The sequence below is a fragment of the Lycium ferocissimum genome, chromosome 4 (genome assembly GCF_029784015.1).
Source record: "Lycium ferocissimum isolate CSIRO_LF1 chromosome 4, AGI_CSIRO_Lferr_CH_V1, whole genome shotgun sequence".
Classification (NCBI taxonomy): domain Eukaryota; kingdom Viridiplantae; phylum Streptophyta; class Magnoliopsida; order Solanales; family Solanaceae; genus Lycium; species Lycium ferocissimum.
In genome coordinates, this window is record NC_081345.1 from 38,167,757 (window position 1) to 38,191,853 (window position 24,097).

At 33.1% G+C, this 24,097-nt stretch overlaps 1 protein-coding gene and 1 pseudogene across 1 annotated transcript; one reads left to right on the forward strand and one right to left on the reverse strand.

The window, feature by feature from the left end:
• Window positions 1-3,408: 3,408 nt before the first annotated feature.
• On the reverse strand, window positions 3,409-3,526 carry LOC132055032 (5S ribosomal RNA; annotated as a pseudogene).
• A 2,194-nt stretch (window positions 3,527-5,720) lies between these two features.
• Window positions 5,721-7,576, forward strand: LOC132054680 (transcription factor MYB36-like). Its single transcript, XM_059446653.1, has 3 exons — window positions 5,721-5,964; window positions 6,126-6,255; window positions 6,865-7,576. Exons 1-3 carry the CDS (start codon window positions 5,829-5,831, stop codon window positions 7,487-7,489), a joined length of 891 nt encoding a protein of 296 aa, XP_059302636.1. The 5' UTR covers window positions 5,721-5,828; the 3' UTR covers window positions 7,490-7,576.
• Window positions 7,577-24,097: the final 16,521 nt, after the last annotated feature.

A 24,097-nucleotide genomic window follows, 5' to 3' on the forward strand; every position in this document is an offset into this window, starting at 1 on the left:
AGTTCACCAAATTTTGAGCTGGCCCTGCCTTGTTTTTATTGATACCAATAACCAAATATAAATCAAATCTTGTACCGGAATATAATGGATTGATGTAACCAAACTACACCTTAGCTTATAAGTAACACTTTCAACCAGCTAAGGCTTTTTTTTTAATAGTTTTTTTTTTTTTTAATAAATAAAAGTGAACCTCAAAGAGAAGAGTACAAGCAAAGGGGGCTAGGCCTTACCTTACTAATCCTAATGAGGTAATGAACCTCTACTAATTAACAAGCATGAAGAAAATAAGAGCTAGAGAAAACTAGGTATTCTATGATCATCACAGAGTTTATAATACACTCTATGATGATATTACAAATGAGGATGCTTAAGTAATGTAAAAATATAAAAGACATGAATAAAGTTGAGTTATCAATCTCAAACTTCATGTTATATATGTATGAACTAAAAAAGATAGCTTGCCCGTCAACCTGAAGGATTTTCCTCTTGTCTTTTTCTTCAAATTTGTCCAACAATACTTGATAGTTCATCACTTCTTGGATTTATTGGATCTTTTTAAAGTTGTTGATGTTGTCGATGATGCTTTGCTAGTCGCATCGGTAGGTGCCTTGGAACAAATTCCTCAGTCACCTTACCATCCCAATTGTGTTGCCTTCCTTTTGCTGCTTCAACTTCTTTGTTGCCTAGGTGAGAGATCTCCATCCTTAGCCACCTTATCAAAGCATATGTCCAGCATAGCATCCTCATCATCCCCATCGGACATGTCATAGTCATCGCCTAAGTCAATATCATAAGTTGTAGGTGATGTTGCTTGCTGCCCCATATGCCCAGGAGATATGGTACTGGTTGTGCAAATTTGCTTAGCTAGAGGTGTAACACCATATCCTTTATGTTGCTGATTCCTACCAACTGGAGTAGTCACCTGAGTTGCAATTTTTCTACTACTCTTAGGCACAAAACTTGGTGCATTATGGTTGAGATTACTGCCCGAAATTGGTGAGCTATTCTCCTGTAAGCTTTCTCTTTCACTACCACTAATTTGATATTCTTCATCTTCAACCTGTTCTGCCCATGTCTTAGACTTGGACGAAACCTCATCAATTACCTGAATTAAATTATTATTTAGTTGTCCAGGTTCCTCCTTGCTTATCTCCGTCGAAGTTGAATTATCTTTGTGTTGATTATTTCCCATATTCGACGCCTCGTAGTCAAGATCCCATGCATCGTCAAAAACAGTTGCATTAGTCTCACCAAAAGAGTGTTCGTTTTCAACAACACGCCTAATTAGCGTACCGAATCTCACATGTAGCATTTATTTTCAGCCCCGAATCAACTTGCAATTCATTGACTTTAACTCTTGATCTTACCCCTGCATTATCAATTGCTTTGGGCATTAATTTCTGCCCTGATTATCTTTCTTGCACCCCATCTGTAGTAGCTAAAATCCCAGCTGGTACCAAATTATCACTTTGAGCAATAGCTTGAAAAGGATTATGTGACAAACTTTGTTAAGAAGCTGTATGTTAATTAATCCTAATTCCAGGTGATTTTCGATGTGTAACTACAGCCCAATCATTGTCAACTTGCTGGTTATTTTTTTCAGCAATTTGGGTATTTCTAGTCCCACCTAAAGTCTCAACAGTTTCATTCGAAACTGGAGTTCGCACCTGCCCGTCCGTCGCATTTTCACCAGCAGTAGTTGACACTTTTCCACTCATGCCTACATTTTTTTGTGTATCACTAGTAGAAATAAGAGCATCAGTAGGAGGGCTAGCTACAACTAAGTCTTTCTCACGTTACTTATTCGTCCCAATCGAACCAGCTCTAGCACCACTGTTTTCAACCATTAGTTGTTGCCCAGAATTCTCTTGAAATGCATCGATCAAAGTTGCAAATTTTTCAGCTACATCAATAGCTAAATTAACATTTTTTTTCTACAATTTAGCATTTATAATCTCCCTTGCATCACCCTGATATTGCTTCACATCCATACATTTATTTACTGCCTCATTCTGGGTTTTATCACCAGTCTTGTCAAACATCAAACGACAACTATTTTCATTATGCCCTTGACGTTTACAATGTGTACAATACTTCAGGAGATTATCGTAAACAAATTCTTGATAATGTTCAATAACTTTACCTGAATTTTTGTCCACAAAGAATGACTTTATTCATTTTGCGTGCTTATCCAGTAAGTCTAGAATTACCTTTACTCTAGCCGTACTTGGCCTGGCCCGATCTTGAGTGGCTTTGTCCACTGCAATTGGCTTTCCAGCAGCTAAAGCAATTGATAAAATTGATTTTTTGGCAAAAAAAAAATTGGCGGGAGATTTGGAAAAGATATCCATGCCACCGTTGTTGATGTTTCTTCCTTAGGATTAAACCATATAGTCCATAGAAAAGTTCTAAACAAATACTCTTCACCATTGACTTTGATATAACCAAAAGTTCTAGATAAAACTTGAACAAAGTCTTCATATAAATCAAACCTGATCAAAAGATGACGAAACTCAAGCTGTCCAATGCTACAATGACCTTTAATATCGAGTTGTTTCGGAATAACCTTGCGCAGCTCCTGTAAATCTGGTTTTCCATAAGAAAACTTGAGAATAATGTACTGGTGTAGTCCTTCCTCTTTGGTGAATTCGTTAAGTTCCTCCATGGTGAATTCGATGGTTGGCTCGCCCTGAATGAATTTAATTGGTTTCAAATCAGTTTTTGATATAGGCTTGGTAGATGAATTTGTTTGCAGTTGTGCGACATATGTTGGTTTATATGTTGAGTCAGTAGTGTTGTGGAGTTGTTGTTGTGGTGTTTTGTCCCCAAATATGAGGGTACGGTTAAAGCAAATGAGAGAGTCGCGCCCTCAAATCTCCTTGGGAGAGGAGAGAGCGTGCAGGTTTAGGGTTTTGGAGGCCGACTCTCGAAGAACCCTATTTACATTTATTTACTACCTCATTCTGGGTTTTATCACCAGTCTTGTCGAACATCAAACGATAACTATTTTCATCATGCCCTTGACATTTACAATCTGTACAATACTTCGGGAGATTATCATAAACGAATTCTTTAAATTTATTTGTGCGTCTGCGGGGAGTCGAGCTCGGGCAGTAAATAATGGCATTTAGAAAATAAATTTGGTCCAGAAAGATTATCAATCAATCAGATCATTTGACCGAATCCGAAGCCGAGCGACGACGACGCCCCTAGAGGAGTCCCTCTTCTCAACTCTTTTTAAAAATATATCAACAGATGGAAATATCCATGCCACCGCTTTTGATGTTTCTTCCTTAGGATTAAACCATATGGTCCACAGAAAAGTTCTAAACAAATACTCTTCACCATTGACTTTGATATAACCAGAAGTTCTGGATAAAAAATATATAATTAAAAGCGATAAAAGGAGGGATGTAACACGAGGACATCCCAGGGGGTCACCCAGCCTAGTACTACTCTCGCCCAAGCACGCTTAACTTCAGAGTTCTGATGGGATCCGGTGCGTTAGTGTTGGGAAGAAACAAGTAATAACCAAATTGCACGACGAGGTAACAGCGGAAGAAATACCAAGTCAAAACTTCCCACGCTATTTGAACCAAGAGAAGACAATAAACACTAGCACAAATGAAAATCCAGACAGCAGCTATACCAACAATAAAATAGCAAAGCAAGCAAAAATAAATTGAATGGAAGAGACACCAAATTTACGTGCAGTAAAACCCCTTCAAGGAAGAGAATATCCACGGGACCTCCGGCCCACAAAAGCTCCACTATAAATAACAAGAGTTACAACAATGTTCTCCAAATGGCTACAACAACAAAGCCAAGCACGGAGCAACAATACATAAAAGATAGCACCAAAACTAGTGAAGAAAGGAGAGAAATTACCCAAAAAATGAGCTACTGTTCGTACTCGAAAACTGGAGGTACAGACCACAAAATCCGATCTCCACCGTTTAAATCGAAGAACCAGATGTTGAGAACCCCCAGTTCAAATTTCAGCACGATCCGACGGTTAACGAATCGGAAGAAGCAATTTAAAGCGTGACCGTCAGAAGCAGTAAAAATTTCGGACGAAAATCGCTCTCTCTCTCACGTTTTTTCTCTCTATATGGTGCTATGAATTCACTCTTGTGTTCTCAAAATAAGATCTAAATTGATCCTATATATAGAGGAAATTTTGGACAAAATTGGCCTGGTCCAAATTGGATTGGATTTTATTAATCCAATTTCACATAGGAAGGAAAAACCCAAAAACCTAATTGGATTGGGTTTTATTAATCCAATTCCACATAGGAAGGGAAAACCCAAAAACGTAACAGTTAGTGCTGGTATGGTCGCATCCAAAACTTTATCCAATTGGTCCAAACTCACATTGTGATGGAGTTGTTTTGGATGAAACAGGGACCTTCCGTCCAATAAAACTCTTTTCGATCGGTCTTTTTAGTTGGTTACCTTTAATATCTTTTTACAATGGAACTTAACCGGCGTTGCGTTCATTAATTAATTGGATGTTGTAGAGTTTTAGTACTATACTAATGTAAAAGGACCAGTAAAAATTGTTTGTCTCTAGTGTGTGTAAAAGGGACAATTCAGAAAAGGTATATTGATGAGTCAATTAATCCAAAAGCACCTAATCATTCATTTACGATCAGTGAATTCACCTGATCTCTCTAAGACTACAAGAGAGAGGACGATATACTGATTCTCATAAGTCGCTATTCCAATCCCATGTACAGTAGAATGTCAGGATTCTCCAATAAAAGTAAATTAGCAGACAATCTATTTATATTTCAAACATGTGCTTGCATATTTGGTCATTTATTGTAAAAAAGAAAATGAAACATTATTAAACCCTGCACTAAGGATAGTTATGATTCCTCCACTGCTATTTAGAGGTTTAAGTTTGAGTCGGCTAGGAGAACTGAAAACTTTTTGGTAGGAAAGACTTTCGACTTTGGCAAGTCAATTGAGCTTATAGATCTCAAATATCAAAAGCTTAAACATTAATGCTTAACAATAAGGTAAGAATTGTCAACATCATGTAAGGAAACACATTGCTCCACCCCACACTAATGTGGGACACTAACACCCTCGCACGATCGTGACCAGACATCCGTAGCGTAGACAATATAAGAGGGGGGCCTAGACCAATATCGGGTAAACAATGAATTATGATGATTTTGACTCTATCGTGATTAATGATGGATTTAGGGACTTAGGGATATTTGGTTTTTACCGATATATGTGTATGCTACTACTAATTAATTTTGTTATGATAGCTTTGGTATTCTATTAATGTACACTGACTAATAAACAAAGCTTGTTAGCATATGATTACTGTTCCTAGAAATAGTTAAAACTAATATAAGTTAAGAAGACGTCAAAATATTCAGTGCTTATTAATCCAGCTACAGCCATCAATTAGTTAAGCAGCTTTATTTTATTTGAACACATGAAACACTTGGGATTCTTCAACTTCAAGGTAATCATATAATGCCAAATTAAGTTCTATAAAGACCTTTTCCATTAGTAATAGTGTGATACTCCATTTGAGATGGAAACTTCTGTCAGCTACTACTTGAAAAAAGAAATTAGAAATAGGCCTATCCATTTGACTTGTGGACATTTTAATTATTAAAAAATATCACTTTATTTTATTGTTTTAAACCCCAAGTCTCTCTTAATATAAGACAACAACAGAACAAGGTAGAGACCTTGTCCATTTCTCTGAAAGAGATCAAAGCTAGAAAACTCCCTCAGTAGTTCCAACAAAATGCTCATAAAAAAACAACATTAGAAACAGAGAAAAAGAAAGGAAAAAAAAAATGGGGAGAGCTCCTTGTTGTGATAAGAATAATGTGAAGAGAGGGCCATGGTCACCTGAAGAAGATGCTAAGCTTAAAGAATTCATTGAAAAATATGGAACTGGTGGAAATTGGATTGCTCTTCCTCAAAAAGCTGGTAAGTAGAAAACTAAATTCTTAATTTCTGTTTTAATTTTATCCCTTTTTTTTTAATTCTATCTCTCCTAAATATGTGTGTGTTGATGACTATATGTGGAAATAAACATCTTTTTTTTAAAAGTTTGTTATTTAATTTGACGAGATATGGTTCTGGATCAGGATTAAAGAGATGTGGGAAGAGTTGTAGATTGAGATGGCTAAATTATCTAAGGCCTAATATCAAGCATGGTGATTTTTCTGATGAGGAAGATAGAATTATATGCAGCTTGTATGCAAACATAGGAAGCAGGTAACAAAGTTTTTAAGTCATACTTACGTAACAATGCTCCAATTTTTTCTGTTTTGGTCACTAATTATCTGCTAACTTTGGTGCCCCTTAATTTTTTATTTTTTTTTAAACTATTACTATGTGTTTTTATGACTTTGAGGCTGAAAATAAATCCTACTATTAAAAATGGAAAGAAGAACACAGTTGGTGGAGAAAAAAAAGGATAAGACAAAAAGAAAAGCAATAATTTGTTGGGTTCTCACTGAAGATTCGGCCATTCATGGACTTGTCTTCTGCATGCAGGCCAGGTTTAGATCTTGGATCAAGTCTTTAATTACACACATCCAGCTGTTAGGACACAGTCCAAAAATGTTAAAACTAATTTTTTTTCTTCTTCAGGAAAAAAAATCTTATATATTCAATTATCTGGATGGATCTTAGTTACTTATATCTTATGAATTGGAGAAATTTTCTGTACTGATCATAATTTGTGACAGGTAACTTTAGTACAGTAATCTAATACTCCAATAGAGTAAAAACCATCTGTAGACGGTTAATTTAAATTGATAGTGTAAAAATTATTTATATAGTCAGTATACATAACTTAAATCCTATGCACTTATATGTCAGGTGGTCAATTATAGCAGCTCAATTACCAGGAAGGACTGATAATGATATCAAAAACTATTGGAACACAAAGCTGAAGAAGAAGCTCATGGGTTTTATTCATTCTTCATCTAACCAGAAAATTAAATCACCTAATTTTTTCTTTCCTCCTACAAATATTCAAACAATGCCACCCCAACCCCAAACAATTTCAAGTCTTTTTGGAGATTCATATCTAGACCCCATTCCATTAGTCCAGCCAAATTTCATACACAACAATAATATGAACTTTCAGTTAGGCACAAATCAATATTCTTATTTTCATGAGAGCTTAATGAATCCCATGCAAGCAAGTTGTTCCTCATCTGATGGAAGTTGCAACCAAATGAGCTATGGAAAAGAAATTAAGCAAGAGGAAATTGGTCAAATTCCTTTTGAAGAAACCCAAAAATTTACTCTTGACAATTATGGTAATTATGGAGGTGATGATCAAAAGGCAAATGGACATTTTGGGAACAACTTTCAAAGTAGTCAATTCCAGTATGATAATATTGTTAGTAGCTCCGGCAATGGAAGTGATTGTAATAATAACAACAATTTGTTTTTCTTCAATGATGAAAACAAGACAAATATAGGGTTCTGGGGTTGATTATTTGTGTAGTTGTGAACTTGTGATGGAATTGATTAATGAAAAGCTTCTATTTTGCGTCCACAGAATTAACTTTTCTTTTTGTGCGTTTCTTTTTTTTATAGCTAGTGATGATGTAATATCACGATCATTAATGTGTTAAGTACTGCTCACTCCGTCTCAAAATACTTGTCATCCTTATTAAAGATATCTGTCACAAAATACTTGTCATTTAGAAGTTCAAGATAAAATTAATTATCTTTTCTCTCATTTTATCCTATAAATAATTGTTCTTGAAATGCCCATCCTAATTAATGTTTTCTTAAAGGGCGTCTAAATGAAAAACACGACAAGTATTTTGAAACATAGGAAGTATGTTTTGGTCGGCTAGCCCCTACTTTCCCTTGACCCTATACTCCAGCTTATCTATTTAGAACTCAGAATGTTAATGTAGTTAATGAAGGGGAGCCTTAGCGGTAAAATTATTGCCATGTGATCAGGAAGTCATGGATACCAGACGTGAAAAAACTCTCTTGTAAAAATACAGGATAAAACTGCGTACAATAGACCCTTATGATCCAGTTCTTCCCGGACCAAGCGCATAGCGCGCGGAAACTTAGTGCACCGAGCTGCCAATGTTATTGTAGTTTATGTAAAGTCAAGAGTTGCCTATCTTATCAAGATGCAAGAATTAGAAAATTAAAACATAATTGATCAAGCATCTACTGTTCTTCAATAAATCAAATATTGTAATTTGCAAGATTCGGTCTTAATATGATAGCTGATAATGAGTTTTCACTAATAATTAAAGGACAGAAAAAGTTATGTCATCTGTAAAAGAAGAGGCGTTTTCACCTTTCGATCCAAGAAGATACACAAAGCTCTTACTCTTTTATTTGTATTTACAATCCTTAGCTTTGTTAGAATTCAATGGTAGAAGAAAGAATTCAATAGGGGTCCCAATATAAATTTTCTTAGATCGATAAGAAATCAACTAAAATAATTGTTATCCCTCATCCCCTAACTATATACAGAAAATTCAGAAAGATTATTCATGCAAGCGGGAAAAGTTAAAATACAGGACAGTTTTAGGGGTTGCATTTAAGCTCAAGATATTAAATGACAGGAAAATAATTCAGAATCTCAGTCTTTTTTTTTTTTTTTTTTAAAAAAAAAAAAAAAAAAAGATTGTACCTTTCAGAAGTTATCCAATGATCGCTAGCCTTATAACATGTGGGTGGGGGAATGCACCAACTTCTGTACGACATAGCTACTATAAAATGAAGCAACATATTGCATCGAGGAGAATATTGAGATAGTTAATAGTAGTATTTTTCTATCATAGATCAGAGATTTTTGGTTCTAATCCAAAAAATTAAAAATTCCTTGACAAGAATAACTTTATTCCTTTAGTGGATCTATGCGATGTGAATTCAAATTAGTTACCCTGTGAATTTCGAGCACTAAATGCGTAAATAAATACTACTATATAACTAGCAAATAAAAAGGGAAAAAGTTAATCCCACGATGAAGAGGATAGTTTTTATTTATTTTTTTATTTTAAAAGAAAAGGATAGTAAAAACGCAGCCTATCACGGCAATTGATGAGTTTGTCTCTCATGAGTTTAATAAATGGTTCTATAATGGATGATGGGGTGGCTTACGATTTGATTGATTGATCATTGACCATTGTTTTTTTGGATTATAATAATTAATAACTGAAGCGTCCCCATTAAAGTTGACTTGCTTAGGTATATCACCTCAGTAAGCAATATTTGTCTAATTGCCACTTGGAATAAACAAAAAAGCTTCCTTTTTTTTCCCCTTCTCTGTTTACTCTTTTTATAAGCTCATGTAAAAATATTGTAAACAACTAATCGTTGGATTTAACTAATTCTGACCAACAGTGTGAAAATGTTTGACAGTCGTATTAAGTGCCAAGACTTTTCTATCTTCTTGTTTTCATGACGGTTATTTCGAATTATTGAGTAGCACCTAACCTAGATGATTTGAATAATGTCAACGCTACAACAACTTTGGAATCCTGAGCCTATTAATTTTAAACACGAGTCGATTTATTTGTATCCATAAAATATATTATATTATTATCAGTGGCAGAGCCAAGATTTCATTAAGGGGTTCAAAAATATAAAGAAATAAAACACACGAAGAAGCCTAGGGGGTTCAACATCTACTATATATACATAAAAAATAATTCTAACTTAATATATACAGTGTAATTTTTCGCCGAAGGGGGGTTCGGATGAAACCCCCTTGGCTCAACCTAGCTCCGCCCCTGATTATTATTATAATTACTCTTATTGGGCGTATCACTACTAGTACTTGTAATACTAGTAGGAGTACTAGAAAGTGTTTTCCTGGAAGACCCAATCGCATTATTTTTCTAGAAAGGATTCTCCAGTTGGAGGGCCAAATTGGGACGAGTTTGGAATGATTTCTTCGTAGACATGTTTGATCTCATTTAAAGAAGAAAAAAAACAATGGAATATGCTTTAATCCATTATGGTTATTATATTTGTGTTTAGAGTTCAGACATCATATATGCATAATACATATATGGCTGTGATAAGGCAGATCTCAGAATTCATGCATCGCAAAATTTTGTGACAAGAAGGAAGATTGACACGGTGTTTTTGTGGCTCGATGAATCTTTATTGGTGGCAAAAGATAGAGAAAACAGAGTGGAAAGTTTTATAGCCCTTCCCAAAGAGTAGGGTCCAAAATAAAAGATGAAAACATCTCTTGTCATGGTACTGTCTGTCTCCCCTTTATTAACTTATTCTGAGGCTGGAAGCTCCTCAGAGAGTTTGCAGCATGCATCACATTCACACCAGTAGTTTCACCTAAAATATTAAGGCCAAACCCATCGACAAACATCGTCATGGTCGTCCATTTCTTTCATCTGAGCACCGAAAGTGGCCCTTGTTCCATTTAGACACTTCAGGTGAGCCATTCCTATTCCACTTAGACACTTTTTGCGCCGTTATCGAAGCAAAACCAACACCAGTCGTATCCTACGTGGATTAAGTGACCAATTAAATTGTGTCAGCTCATTTAAATTGTGCTAACTTAATTAAATTGTGCCAACTCATTTTAATTGTAAATTCACTAATTTGTAAATTCTTGGAGTTTTGACCATTAAAAATTGGGACTTTTGGGCTGGTTGGATGTTATTAGGTGACGCCCCTTTTGGTGTTGATTTTGCTCCGATAACGATGCAAAAAGTGTCTAAGTGAAATAGGAATGACCCACCTAAAGTGTTTAAATGGAACAAGGGTCACTTTAGATGCTCAAGTGAAAGAAGTGGAATTACGTATATGTACGTCGATGGGTTTGGCCAAATATTAATCTACTACTTGGATTATTAATTACTGTTAGTTTTTCAACTATGTTTTGCTTATGTATGGCATAAAAGAGACTAATTCAAATCTAAAATCAGTAGATTTTGAATGAATGATCTTATTTGTGTATGCATTTTAACTTTTTCTACAATTAAATCCGAAAACAGTGAGAACATCATAAGAGATCACATAACAAAGTGCATGGTGTCATGGTGACACACAAGTCAAGTCATATTGACGGTGAAAGTTATCATAAACTCATTGTAATGTTAAACTTACGGATTGAGATCTAATACTTATTAAAAATTTAGCAAATTTTTACATAGATATCTATATTGCGTGTCAAAAATTATGAGTTAATATGAACTCGCAATTAAAGGCTACATCCACCCTGAGAAGGAACCAAACTTTATTTTTAAAGAGAATGTCATTTCCTTTCATATTTATTGAAGTGTACGAGAGGTCAAAAAATTGTGAAAATCTAACTGACATACCTGCGAAATGCATGCGTGTGTTTATGAAATATGAATGTTTTTTAAATACAGATGTACTGTCTGTTATTTAAAGAACTTTTATATTGTATACAACAGAAAAGAAAAAGAGTACTTGCTAGAAAATCATGCCTAAAGAAAAAAGCATACTCCAAAGATTCGTCCCCTTCAGTTGAAATAAAAAAGAAGCATAAAAGATTCTGTGTACATTAGATTTTGTGTTTCCTTCATAAAATTTAGCATCAGCCAGATTAGATACTAGCTCCCAGAGTTCACAGGAACTAGAATGAACATTCTCACTGAAAAATTTACTTTCTGAAATATGAAAAGAAAAACAGTGACCAGACAATAGCTCAGTTGAATAAGTTGAACAAATTAAGACAGTTTTACCAATTTTGCCTTTTGCACATCTCTTGAGAAAATATTAATTGAAAAGGTACTTTAACTAAATTATCCCTATTTCTTTTTTTAACTAAATTACCCGTATTTACTCTTTGACTAATAGCGCTGTCATAATGTCATTGACGTTTTCGCATGCTAATGTAAAAGCTCTTGTTCTATAATGATAATGTTGATGTTGTTATCACATCAGAGATAGGCTTTTTTTCTTCATTGTACATACGCACAAACCTCCATATTATATTCCTCAAGAAAGACACTACTCTCTACCTATAAGGCATCTAATTATGAGATTTATTTGGATATGTTATTATTGTTGTCGGAAAACGTGTCTATATTGCTCGTAACAAATTCCACAGAGCCAGAGTATTTGAAAAACATAAATCAACTATGAAACTCGTTCCGAATTTGTCGCTAACTAGCCCATAGCTAGCAGGAGACATGAATGAGGTGGACATCAGAGTGACATCCACTAACATCGGGCAAAATTCATAAGGAAATTAACTTTTGTAATTCAAAAACAACCATAATCATAAATTTTCAAATTTCACAGAATCGAAAAGTAGTCAATAAATGCTATTTCATCACCATAAATTCACTGTCGTATCTCTCGAAAACTTGGACACACATGGGCTGAACCAATGGTTTACCATCAACAGTAACAATTGCAGCCCACCCATCCCAAAAGTAAGTTTGGACAGTCATCTTTTTTTTGCGCGGATTGCCCTTTATTTGGGGTGGTCTTTAATTTTTGCCCTTCAAAATGGTGGTCTTTAACTTTTACCCCTCGCCTAACACCCCGAGGTTGTGGGTTCGAACCCCAGCTCAGTAAAAAAAAACTCGCAAGGCAGAATTTTGCAAATCTACCCAGTGAAATTTACAGGCAGAATTTCTGCCTTCAAGCAGAATTTGCATGGGCAAAAATTCTGTCTGTGCCATGTAAATTCTGCCTGAAGGCCAAAATCTAAAGACCACCATTTTGAGAGGTAAAAAATTAAAGACCACCCCCAGCGAAGGGCAATCCTGCAAATTGCCCGGCAGTCATTGATTAGCACAAGTGTCATGGATGTTGGCCCCAGCCCAAATGAATAAGGCCCAAAAAGTAATAAGTTCCCTGCTATACCAAGGTACATCTACAAGTGATGGTTGTTGGCCCAGCCCAAATTAATAAACTCCATCCTTGGACGAGATATCTTAAATGGTTTCAACTAAATCCTTTATAGATAAATTCATAATTTTAAAATTACAATGAATTCAATGGTAAGAATCTTAATAATTAAAGTCGTCAAGTTTAAATCATGAAATACGTCTGCTAATACAAGTATACAACAGGCTGTTCGTAGGTTCAATGAAAGTCGTCAAGGTACATCTTAGGTTTGCTATGCGCACGGAAAAAATAAAAGGAAATGCTTTGGCTCTTATACATTCTGCTTATTCGACGAGCACAAGATTAATAAACTTTGATAATAGGAATGAATGAAAATGAAATGACTACAAACTTTGTTTTGCCAAGGGGTTTGGGAATTTGACCCAGATACTCAAGGACATTAGTGGGAAGAAAGCATGTAGATGTAAAGAAAGTAAATCTTGCACTTAATTCAACGTCAAAAGTTAACTTCTGACCAAAATCACATAATTAAAAAATGATGACTCATTTTCTCGAACAATACGAGACACTGAACAGTAGTTGAAACTGAACAAATTAGTTAGGCTCAAGTAAATTACAAAGGGTAAACCCTGATATGGGTACATTTTAGTGCTGGTTAGGGAAAATATTCGTGAAAAAAATGAATGATAATGTGTAAATTAGAAAGCGGAGCATTGAGCATATTTTAGGAGTGGAAAACGTAAGAACTCAGAATTTATGTTTGATAAATATGCATGAATCCGCATTATGATTATTTTAACAATATTTCTCATAACATGTTGGATGTTAATAGTGTGTAATAATCAAAAGTTTCGCCTAGTATAATCAATTAAAATTGTTAAAATAAAGATGAATTATCCTATTTACACTAGTTTTTGTACGATGGGTGGGATAAAATAACAGCTTTATATGTCGAGCCAAAGAAAAAGAGCAGAAATTATCAAAGTTCATAGACTATACACCAAACATGAACCAACGTTGCAATTACTAGTCCTAAATCAGAGATATTTTATATGAAAAAACACAAAGTAAATAAGGCCTTATACTTTCAAAATATTTGATCATACTTTCTTCTCAACACAAATTTAGACCTGTTTGGCCAAACTTCTAAAATCAGCTTATTTTGAAAAGTATTTTTTGTGAGAAGTTGTTTGTTTTTTGCCAATGAATTTAAAAAGCACTTTTGAGCAGCAATTAGCTTTTGACCAAGCTTTTAAAAAGTGCTTTTAAGTGTATTTTTCTCAAGCTTTTCAAAAAAGTGCTTCTGGAAAAAAGCTATTTTTTTTAACTTCTGAAAAACTGCTTTTGCTACTCCCCAAAAGTACTTATTTTCTCTCAAAAACTTGGCCAAACACCTCACTTTTTTAAAAATAAACAAATTTTAAAAAAAAAAAAAGTACTTTTGGAGAAAAATAAGCTTAGCCAAATGGCTATTAAGTCCCGATAACCTTTGTACCAGCCAATTATTGCCCATCTGTTAGGTAACTAAACCTAACATTTTCAATTTTTTTGGTGAGTCTCGACTTGCCATTTAAACAAAAGCCGAATACTTAGGGTCCGTTGTATTGAGGGATAAGAAAAATTAATCTCAGCACAACTAGTGCAGTGTTGCTTTCAGTATTAAACACTGCATTTCTGGTGTTAAACTCAATTCGATATTAATTTGGTATAGTTTACCAACGAAAACAAAACAATGTATCGCTACGATAGTATAACTTATATAGAAATTTATTTATTATTTTTGTTCGAGTAGAATGCAAATTTTATTAATTATATGGGAATAAGATCTTGTCTGGGTTAGCTGATTGTAAGTAGCCGATTGATTTTAAGTGGTGAAAAGTTTTTTTTATGTGATGAAATGAATTTTATAGACAAACATTACATGTTTGAACAGAAGTTTTGTAATTGATACTAATAAACAGTTGATGTTTTTAGAAAAAAAGTGTTCATATATAAGTTATTTTTTGTCAAAATAACTAAAATACCCTTAAAAATTTCACAAAGCATCTTTATTAAGAAAATAAAGATGAAGTTAAGGTTTATATTTAGGAAATATAGTTTGAAAATTTAACAATATGAAGGATAAAATAGTAAAAGACTTAGCTTGGTCAAACCAAAAATGTTTATAAGCTGAAAAGGACCAACTTCTGAATTTTGGTTGATTTTGAATTATAACAATTAACTTTGAGTGTCTACCAAACGCATAGATAAGTGAAAAGATGCTTATAAGCCGGTTCATATAAACTTATCTGACTCTAATTAGGATCATTAGAACATTCTAAAAGATTCTCTTGAAAAGCTTGACTTGCAAGCAGAGTCAAGCAGAGAATAACAAGTCTCGGTCACCCACTTTAAAAAGGAGATTGATTTGATCTTCAATCAGCTCTACTAGATGCAGTTGCCCAGGAAACTAACTCCTGAAAGTTCAATTCATGCCAACCTACTGACATACCCTTGACCTATTTTAATTAAGATCAATAACCTATTTGTAAAGTGGAGCTCAAACGCCCTCTCAGAGTATCCAAGGAGAAAAATGCCCTTGAATTAGGTAATTCATACATCCATTTGTTCATCATATGAAAATCCGATCATTGTTGTTCATCACAAAACAATCCATACATATTAAACTTCTCTGGTATGTTTTGTGAAGATTCCTAGAGTAAGGGGCTGAGTCGAACGGCATATACGTAAGTTTTCGATGTGTAACACAGGAGATTGAGAGGAGCTTATAAGTTATAACAGATCTGTTAAAAAGAAAGTTATATGCAACATGATAACACCGGCAAATACTTTAAAAACACAAACAAACCTCATAATATATACAATGATTAAATAAAAATGGGGAGCGAAATGTTTAAAGAAACAGAAAAAAGGAAAAGAAAGAGCATAAAAAGATGCCAAGAAAGTAAACAGACAATAAGAAAGTGCAACACAAACCTCAATTACTTAAGCAATAATACAAAGCCTGAAAGCCACCTCTTGGAGAGTTGGACATAGTTAAACAAGCGGTTAAGTTCAAGAATTTAAGTAGCTTTGATATGAACGTGATGACCTCTTGATTATGACAAAACAAAGTGATAAAATATCTCAAAATTATGAAGATTCTAGTCAAGAAAATCATAATTATAAGGAGAAAAGGAAAACTATATTTACAAATCGCGGCCATATACATTATTTTTTTATAATTTTTATGATGTAATTGACTTGACACAAAGTTGAAAAAAGAGTTTAGAATCTTGTGGGCTTAAACATGGAGATTTGTATGTCTATAAAAGCATGTCAATTGAGTAAGATGGAAAGTTCAAAATAACTTGTTTTTAAATATAGAAAAATGTCTATTTTCTTGAAACAGATCGAGTATTAATTGAGTCGGGGACGATAGAAGAGAATTGAAATGCTACACATGTAATCAAAGAGTCAGTTCTAATAAGAACAAATTTAGGTCTTTGTGACCATTGATTGTCGACAAGTACCACTGCAATAGATCAACAACAAAATTGTGCAGAATGTTATCACAATTTACATGAACGGTAGTTTATACTATTATTTTAACCCAATAAAAAGTTTATACTATTATCAACACAAAGCTAATGAGGCAGCTAATGATATAAGGACAAGAAATAAAGGAGAAATCATGAATGTGCCATTAAAAAAGTAATTAATCCTAAAAGAAGGAACAAATAAGTGGCTTTTTTGCAGATCAGTCAAAGATTAAGATACCTTTTCATGGTCATAAACCTCTTTTGGCAAAATCTTTATTTCTTTATACATTGCAAAAGAAGAGGGTTCTAGTCTTTTTAGATCTAAAGCCCTAAATACTGTAGGCCCCGGTCCTTCAATGAAAGGAGAAATCAGATCAATTAATGAACAGACCAGTCGTTAATTAGGCTTCTATATATAATTATATATATATATATATATAAAATCTGCCCTAATTTAATTATTTGACATTCTAACTTGAAACAAATTAAACATCCTGATTGTTTGTCGATCTCCTTTTGTTAAAAACCCTGAAAAGTTTTCAGCATGAAAACTCTTTAAAGGAGAATTTAAATTATCAGGTGCTTCTTAGACCAGATTCTTAAGAAATAAGCTTTACGTCACTCAAAAATAGAACTTGCCTTATTTAGTACTTGCCTTTGCTTGATCTCCAAGAATCTGCCATCAAAATTATCCATCTTTCTCTACAGCAGCCAGAAAATATTACCTGCTAAAGAAATCATAAGCTGAACACCATTATTTTTTAAAAGCCCTAAATATTAGGGCACCACCCACTTTGAGGCAGGATATAGATACACAATGTGAAGGGGTTCAATTAAATCACATTATATGCATATAAATTAAAAGATATTGTTCCTATGCATATAAAAATTGTTGAATCCGCATTTTAGTGAATCATAAAGGTAGCTCAAGAATTACCTTAGGTAGTAGGGTTAAGTTGGATCTCAAGAGTGGAGCTCAAACATTTTCTTTCTTTAATCCTCTGGTTAGAATTTCTAGCTTCGTCACTGTTATTGTTCCGAGGCTATCCAAAGTGTCATTCACCTGCAATTGAACCTGCACCTCTTTCCTCCAACTTCCCTTTCTTAATTGGTACTAGGGACAAAATCAATATTTTCATTTGGGGAAGTCAAAATTTACACGCTTCAAAGAAACTCAACATATGAAATTATATATATACATAAATAAAAAAAAAAAGAATTAACCTATTTATATAATATAAACTGATATAAGGGTGTCAATTGACTCCCCTTAAACAAGGATAGCTCCGCCACGATGAGCAAAAATATATAATAATAGATTCAAGGTTTTTACTTTCATTTCTTTAAATAAAGATTGACGATATAAAACCATAGGAACAACAAGAAAGGGTGCAGAGATGTAACAGGTGCAGGTGCAAATGCAGATAAAGGAAACATTTTGGTTTCTTCATCAAAGACTTAGCTGTCTTCTTGAGTATATTTGTTGATCCCTCTGCCGGAGCTATATATAGAAGTAGAAAGATTGAGCCCCATATCTTATCCAGCTGTCTTCCTATTTTTAGATAACTCAATAAATACATGTTTAATGTACCCCAAAAAAAATAAGATGTTGAACTTATTTACGTTGACCATATAGAAGTTCTTTTAATTTAGAAATTATTAAATCAATTAAAGATAATTATAGATAATGTACTATTCAAGTGAAATTAGTAACTTTAAAATAAAATAAATTATCTAAATTACAAAAACCGTTGAGCATGTGTGAATAACGGCTCACATTGATAGCTGAAAAGAATAGTGTTTGATACTTTTAGTGGTGTGAGACTTTTTAGGAAAAATTGTGTGTGCTTGACGAAAAAGCGACAATATCACATCACATTAAAATTATCTTTGAATTGTTTTAACCACATGGGGCCCGACTTGGTGCATTTGTTCGGCTATGGTCCGCCCTTAAATTCACACGTACCAATTCGATTAACCCTTAAAGAAGAGGATGCAAATATACCCGTAGTACAAAATGTTCTACACATTTTTCTTCTTTTCGAGGTTACACTGTAGTATTAAAAACAATTACATAATATATACTTTGAAACAATCTAATTGTATAGAAAATAGTACTATAAATATGTACTTTTAACTTTATTAAGAAAAGAGCATGAGTTCTTTCTTTTTTCATCTTTGGGGTTGACATGATATCTGATACTCATTTTAAATCTTTTCTAATTCGAAATCAAAATCCTTGATTAATAAAAATAATTATGACTTCAGAAAAACATTTGGTGATAGCACGAGTGCACGCGACTAGTGAAAATTATTAGACATGGAATGATATGATAGGACAGACTTTACTATTGTATATTCCTATGAGGCAGTTTTTCACTTTTTTTATTATGGGAAAAATAGAGTACACAGTACACCTTATCCATGGCATATGGGTCCAGCAAGTATGCAGCAGCCACGTGATATATATCACCTCTCCTCGTGGAGATTTGATGATTCAGCCAACCACATATTGCCACGTGGATGACAGCACTGAGCAGCCTCGTGGTCTATGAATTCCGGTCCTTTGGTATTTTTGGACCTTGTGGAAGTCCAATAGGACTTTTAACACGCTTGACAGAAAGCATTTTTTTGCGCGGAGTGCCCTTCGTTTGGGGTGGTCTTTTAAATTTCTTTTTTCGTGTTTGAAATCTTTAAAATTGCGCCAATTTTGCTGCTTGGTTAAGGGTTCGAACCCACGCGCGATCAAAATTTTAAAAAAAAAATTCGCAATGCGAGTTTAAATTTATTTATGCGGGACATCTTTTTGTTAAAATTACCAAAGTTATCACGGACCGGCATCTTGCCTTATTATTGGAACTTGGCATAAGTATCATGGTCGGCATGCTTTTGATAATTCTTCACAAAGTTCGCGGTCGGCGTAAAAATTTGCGTATTAAAAGTATGCCTACACGCGTAAAGCTTTGTGAAGGAATTATCAAGTTATCTGGGACGACATACTTATGCCTTATGGGACTTAGCGTAAGTATGTCGGAGTGCGTAAACTTTGATATTCATGTGAGAAGTTATCACGGGTCCGGCATAAAAGTTTGCCCATTAAAGTTTACTTGTACCAAGATAACTTTGTGAAGGAATTATCAAGTTATCCGGACCCGCATACTTATGCCAAGTCCGCCTTATAAGGCATGAGTATGCGGTCCAGATAAAATGTGTAATTCCTTAACAAGTGTATCTTGTTAGCGGCGATAGCGAAATTTAAAGCCGCCTTGCGAATTTTTTTAAAATTTTGATGCGCGTGGGTTTAAAAACCTGGGTGTTGGGCGCAAAATTTAAATATTTCAAATATGAAGAAAAATTTAAATTAACACCCCAAAGTTAGGGCAATTCTGCGAATTGCCCGACAGAAAGAGACATTACTCCACTAATAAAGAGAGTAGTAGATAATTTGGACTAAGGCCCACCAACAGCTTTTTAGATTTGAAAGGCCTTTTTTCTAGGTACATATATTGGCCGAAGTGCACAGATAGTTTTAAGGAAAAATGACATAGGATACCACATATTTAAGATTCTTTATTATAAAATATATAGATAATTTTTTTTATTTATAAAATATAATGATATTTTATGAAATATGATGGATTTTTATATATTTTTTTATTTTTTCAGAAAATATTTTTTTAAAAAAAATTATTTTAAACTTTTTTCATATTTTTTTTAAAAATTAACTTTTTTTTGCTCAAAGGCTTAAAAAAATACCTTAAATTTTTGTGTATGAAGTTATATGAAATGTGTATGTGTGAGTGAAATTTTTAATTAATTTTCATACACAAAATTGTGAGTTAAAACTTTAAGCCTTGAATATTTTATGAAAGTTGTTACAATATTGTTGTAGTGATATTAATTTTCTAGAAACCTAATACGAACTTTATATATGAAAAATGTGAATGAAATTTTAAGTCTTCAGTGAGATATACACATTTCATACCATTCTCATACATAAAATCTTGAGCGTAATGTTTAAGCCTTGATCGAGATATACACATTTCATACGTTTTTCATACACAAAATTTGAGTGAACTTTTTAATCCTTGAGCAAGATATACACATTTCATACACAAAAATTTGAGCGATTATTTTAAGTCTTGAATATTGGATATAATGTTGTTGTTGTTTTATTAATTTTATAGAAATCTAACATGAACTTTATACACGAAAATGTGAGCAAAATTTTAAGCCTTGAACGAGATATACACATTTCATATATTTTTCATACACTAAATTTTAAGCGAACTTTTTAAGCCTTGAGCGAGATATACACATTTCATACATAAATTTTTTAGAAAAAAAATAGTTTTTAAAAACAAATAATTTAAAAAAAAAAAAAATTTAAAATAAAAAATATTTTTTAAAAAAATTAATTTTTTTTTTTAAAGTATAGAGTTTGTAATATTATGTTTTATAAATAAAGAACTATTGTCATGTTTCGTAAATAATTCTCCTTAATATATATATATATATATATGTACTTTACCTATAGTTTAATATATATATATATATATACACGTACTTTACCTATAGTTTAATGGAACAATACAGATGCCCATTGAAGAGAAAAAAATTACCCCTTCATATCCCTTCCTAAATAAATAGCATAACTATCCGTACAGCTATTAATTGATTGCCGTGTGCCCCTTAATTCTTTACCCAAAATATCGGCGCCGAATTTGGTGCACTTCAAGTGCTTTCGTACCAAACTTTTTTTTTGTCTTTTTCTCTTTTGCCTTTTATTCATTTAGATTTCGGAAAAAGGCCAAAATTACCCTTGAACTTTGAAAAATAGTTCGTAAATATCCATCGCTTATCTTTAGTGGCCTAATTATCCTTACGGTTATCTTGGTCAATTTATCTTACGTTTAATTGCCACGTGGCATCATCCTTTTCTTCAAAAATTATTTTACCCTCAAATAATTTTTTACTCACTAAAATAACTCAATCAGGCCTAATTTTTTTTTTTCAAAAAAAATAATACGGATAATTTTTTCAAAAAAAAATATAAAAATAATTCCGTATTATTTTTTTAAAAAAAAATTCGGGTCGATTGAGTTATTTTATGAGTAAAAATTATTTAAGGGTAAAATAATTTTGAAGGATGATGATCTTACGTGGCTGAAGCTGTATTGCACATAATCGAATTTGGCCAGATAACCGTAGGGTATAATTGGCCCTAAAGTATAACGAAGGGTATGGATGAACTATTTTTCAAAGTTCAAGGGTAATTTTGGCCCTTTTCCGTTTAGATTTTTGTCTCTGTTTTTTTTTTTTTTTTGGTCTTGTTTTAAGTTTTTTTTTTTATTTTTATTCCTTTAGTTTTTGGTCTTTTTATATTGGTTGTCTTTTTTAAGATAAAAATAAGATACAAAGGTAAAAATATTAGCTAATTATTTTTAGACTAATAAAAATATAAAACTTAAATAATTAGACTTTAACAAAAAGATTAAAAAAAAAATACTAAAATACGAAGAAATGAATCAGTCATCTATGATACCATGGCAGTATATGAATATACCGTCTGGGTATCATAGAGGACCGAGGAGTGCTTTTTTCCGAAGAAATGAACCAGTCCTCTATGATACCCTGACAGTATATAAATATACAGTGCTGGTATCATAGAGGACCGAGGAGCTTTTTTTTTCTCAAAGAAATGAATGAGTTCTCTATGATACCATGGCAGTATATGAATATACGTGTGGGTATCATGAAGGAGTGCGGAGTGTTTTCTTTCGAAGAAATGAACCGGTCCTCTAGGATACCCTAGCAGTATATGAATATACCGTGTCGGTATCATAAAGGACCAAGGAGTGTTTTTTTTTTTTAAGAAATGAACCAGTCCTCTATGATACCATGGCAGTATATGAATATACCGTGTGGGTATCATGAAGGAGTGAGGAGTTTTTTCTTTCGAAGAAATGAACCGGTCCTCTAGGATACCCTAGCAGTGTATGAATATACCGTGTCGGTATCATAAAAGACCGAGGAGTGTTTTTTTTTTAAGAAATGAACCAGTCCTCTATGATACCCTAGCAGTATATGAATATACCGTGTCGGTATCATAGAGGACCGAGGAGTGTTTTTTTTTTTTTTTTTTTTTGAAGAAATGAACCGGTCCTCTAGATACCCTGGCAGTATATGAATATACCGTGTGGGCGTCATAGAGGATTGAGCAATGCTGAAATGAATTTGCTATCTACGATACCTTGTTAGTATATGATATACCAGGTTGGTATCATAGAGAGCTCAGTGTGTTCTTGAAGGAATGAATTGTCATACCATGTCAGTATATGATATATCGTATAGGTATCACTAAAGACCGAGTAGTATTTTTTGAAGGAATGATCCAACGTTCTATGATACCTTATCTGTATATAATATATACCATGTGGGTATCATAGAGGACTGAGTCTTTTTCTTGAAGGAATGAATTGACAGTCCCCTATCTTACCATGTTAGTATATGGTATATACCACGTGGGTATCATAGTATACTGCAATAGTATAATTCAACTGCTACTGATTTGGTATATGCTAAAATATGGTGTTTTTGAGATATAGAAAAAAAATTTAAAAAAATATACTCCCTCCGTTTCAATTTATATGAACCCATTTGACTGGGCACGATATTTAAGAAAGAGGGAAGACTTTTGAAACTTGTGGTTCAAAATGAGCCTTGAAAATTTGTGTGGTTGTAAATCATTCATAAAGTGAATTTGTTTCCAAATTAGGAAAGAGGTCATTCATTTTGGCACGGACTAAAAAGGAAATAGGTTCAAACAAATTGAAACAGAGGGAGTATTAGTTATCCCTCTTATTGATATAAAAAATAAAAAATAAATAAAGAAGCCAAAATGTCGAATTAGATTATGAAAAAAAATAGGAACTAAAGAAAAAAAAATTGGCAAAATTAAATAAAAATCACAAGAAATAAAAAAGAATAATAAATAAAACTAACAAAAAAGTTGAATGAAATTAGATTATGGAGATAAAAAATAAAAAGAAAATAAATAGATGAAATTAAAAAGGAACAAGAAATTAAAAAAAAAAAAAAAAAAACAAAGACAAAAATAAAAATAAAGGAGCTAGAATTAAATATGGAGTCAAATTATGGTGAAAAAGAAGATAAAAATTGTATTATTTGGGAGAGAAATAAATGAACAAAAGAGGGGGAAAAGAAAAAACCCGGAAAAAAAAAAAGATAAGAAGTAGAAAAATAAAAAAGAAAAGAAGAAAAAAGAGACAATTACCTACAAAAGCTTCAATGGGTAGGGTAAATAGTTTTGGTGGTATGAAAGTAAAGGGGGCATGGAAGGGTAATTATTTTGTGTGTAGTGGGCATAGGCTTTCTTTCCCCTAATTTAATTTCAGATAATTTTAAAGCTGCCAACAACAACAACAACAACACACCCAGTGTAATCCACAAGTGGGTCTGAAGAGGATAGAGTGTACGCAGGTCTTATCTCTACCTTGAAAAATAGAGAGGTTGTTTCCAATAGACCTTCGGCTCACAAAAAAAAATAATAGGAATAATTTTAAGTTTACCATTTAAGTTATATCCATAGTGCATAACAATTTATAAGTTTATCTAGTTTGAAATAACTACAGACATATGATCACTGACAACGTATACCTTCAGATAATATCTAAAGTTTTATGATTAAAGTTTAACTATTTCTGCCTTAACTTCATGATTAAAGT

Excerpts from the sequence above, each read along its gene's own strand:
- LOC132054680 (XM_059446653.1), top strand. The coding sequence starts at position 5,829 with ATGGGGAGAGCTCCTTGTTGTGATAAGAATAATGTGAAGAGAGGGCCA. Across the intron at positions 5,965-6,125 it reads TGCTCTTCCTCAAAAAGCTG|GATTAAAGAGATGTGGGAAG; the intron begins GTAAGTAGAAAA and ends GTTCTGGATCAG. Across the intron at positions 6,256-6,864 it reads TATGCAAACATAGGAAGCAG|GTGGTCAATTATAGCAGCTC; the intron begins GTAACAAAGTTT and ends CTTATATGTCAG.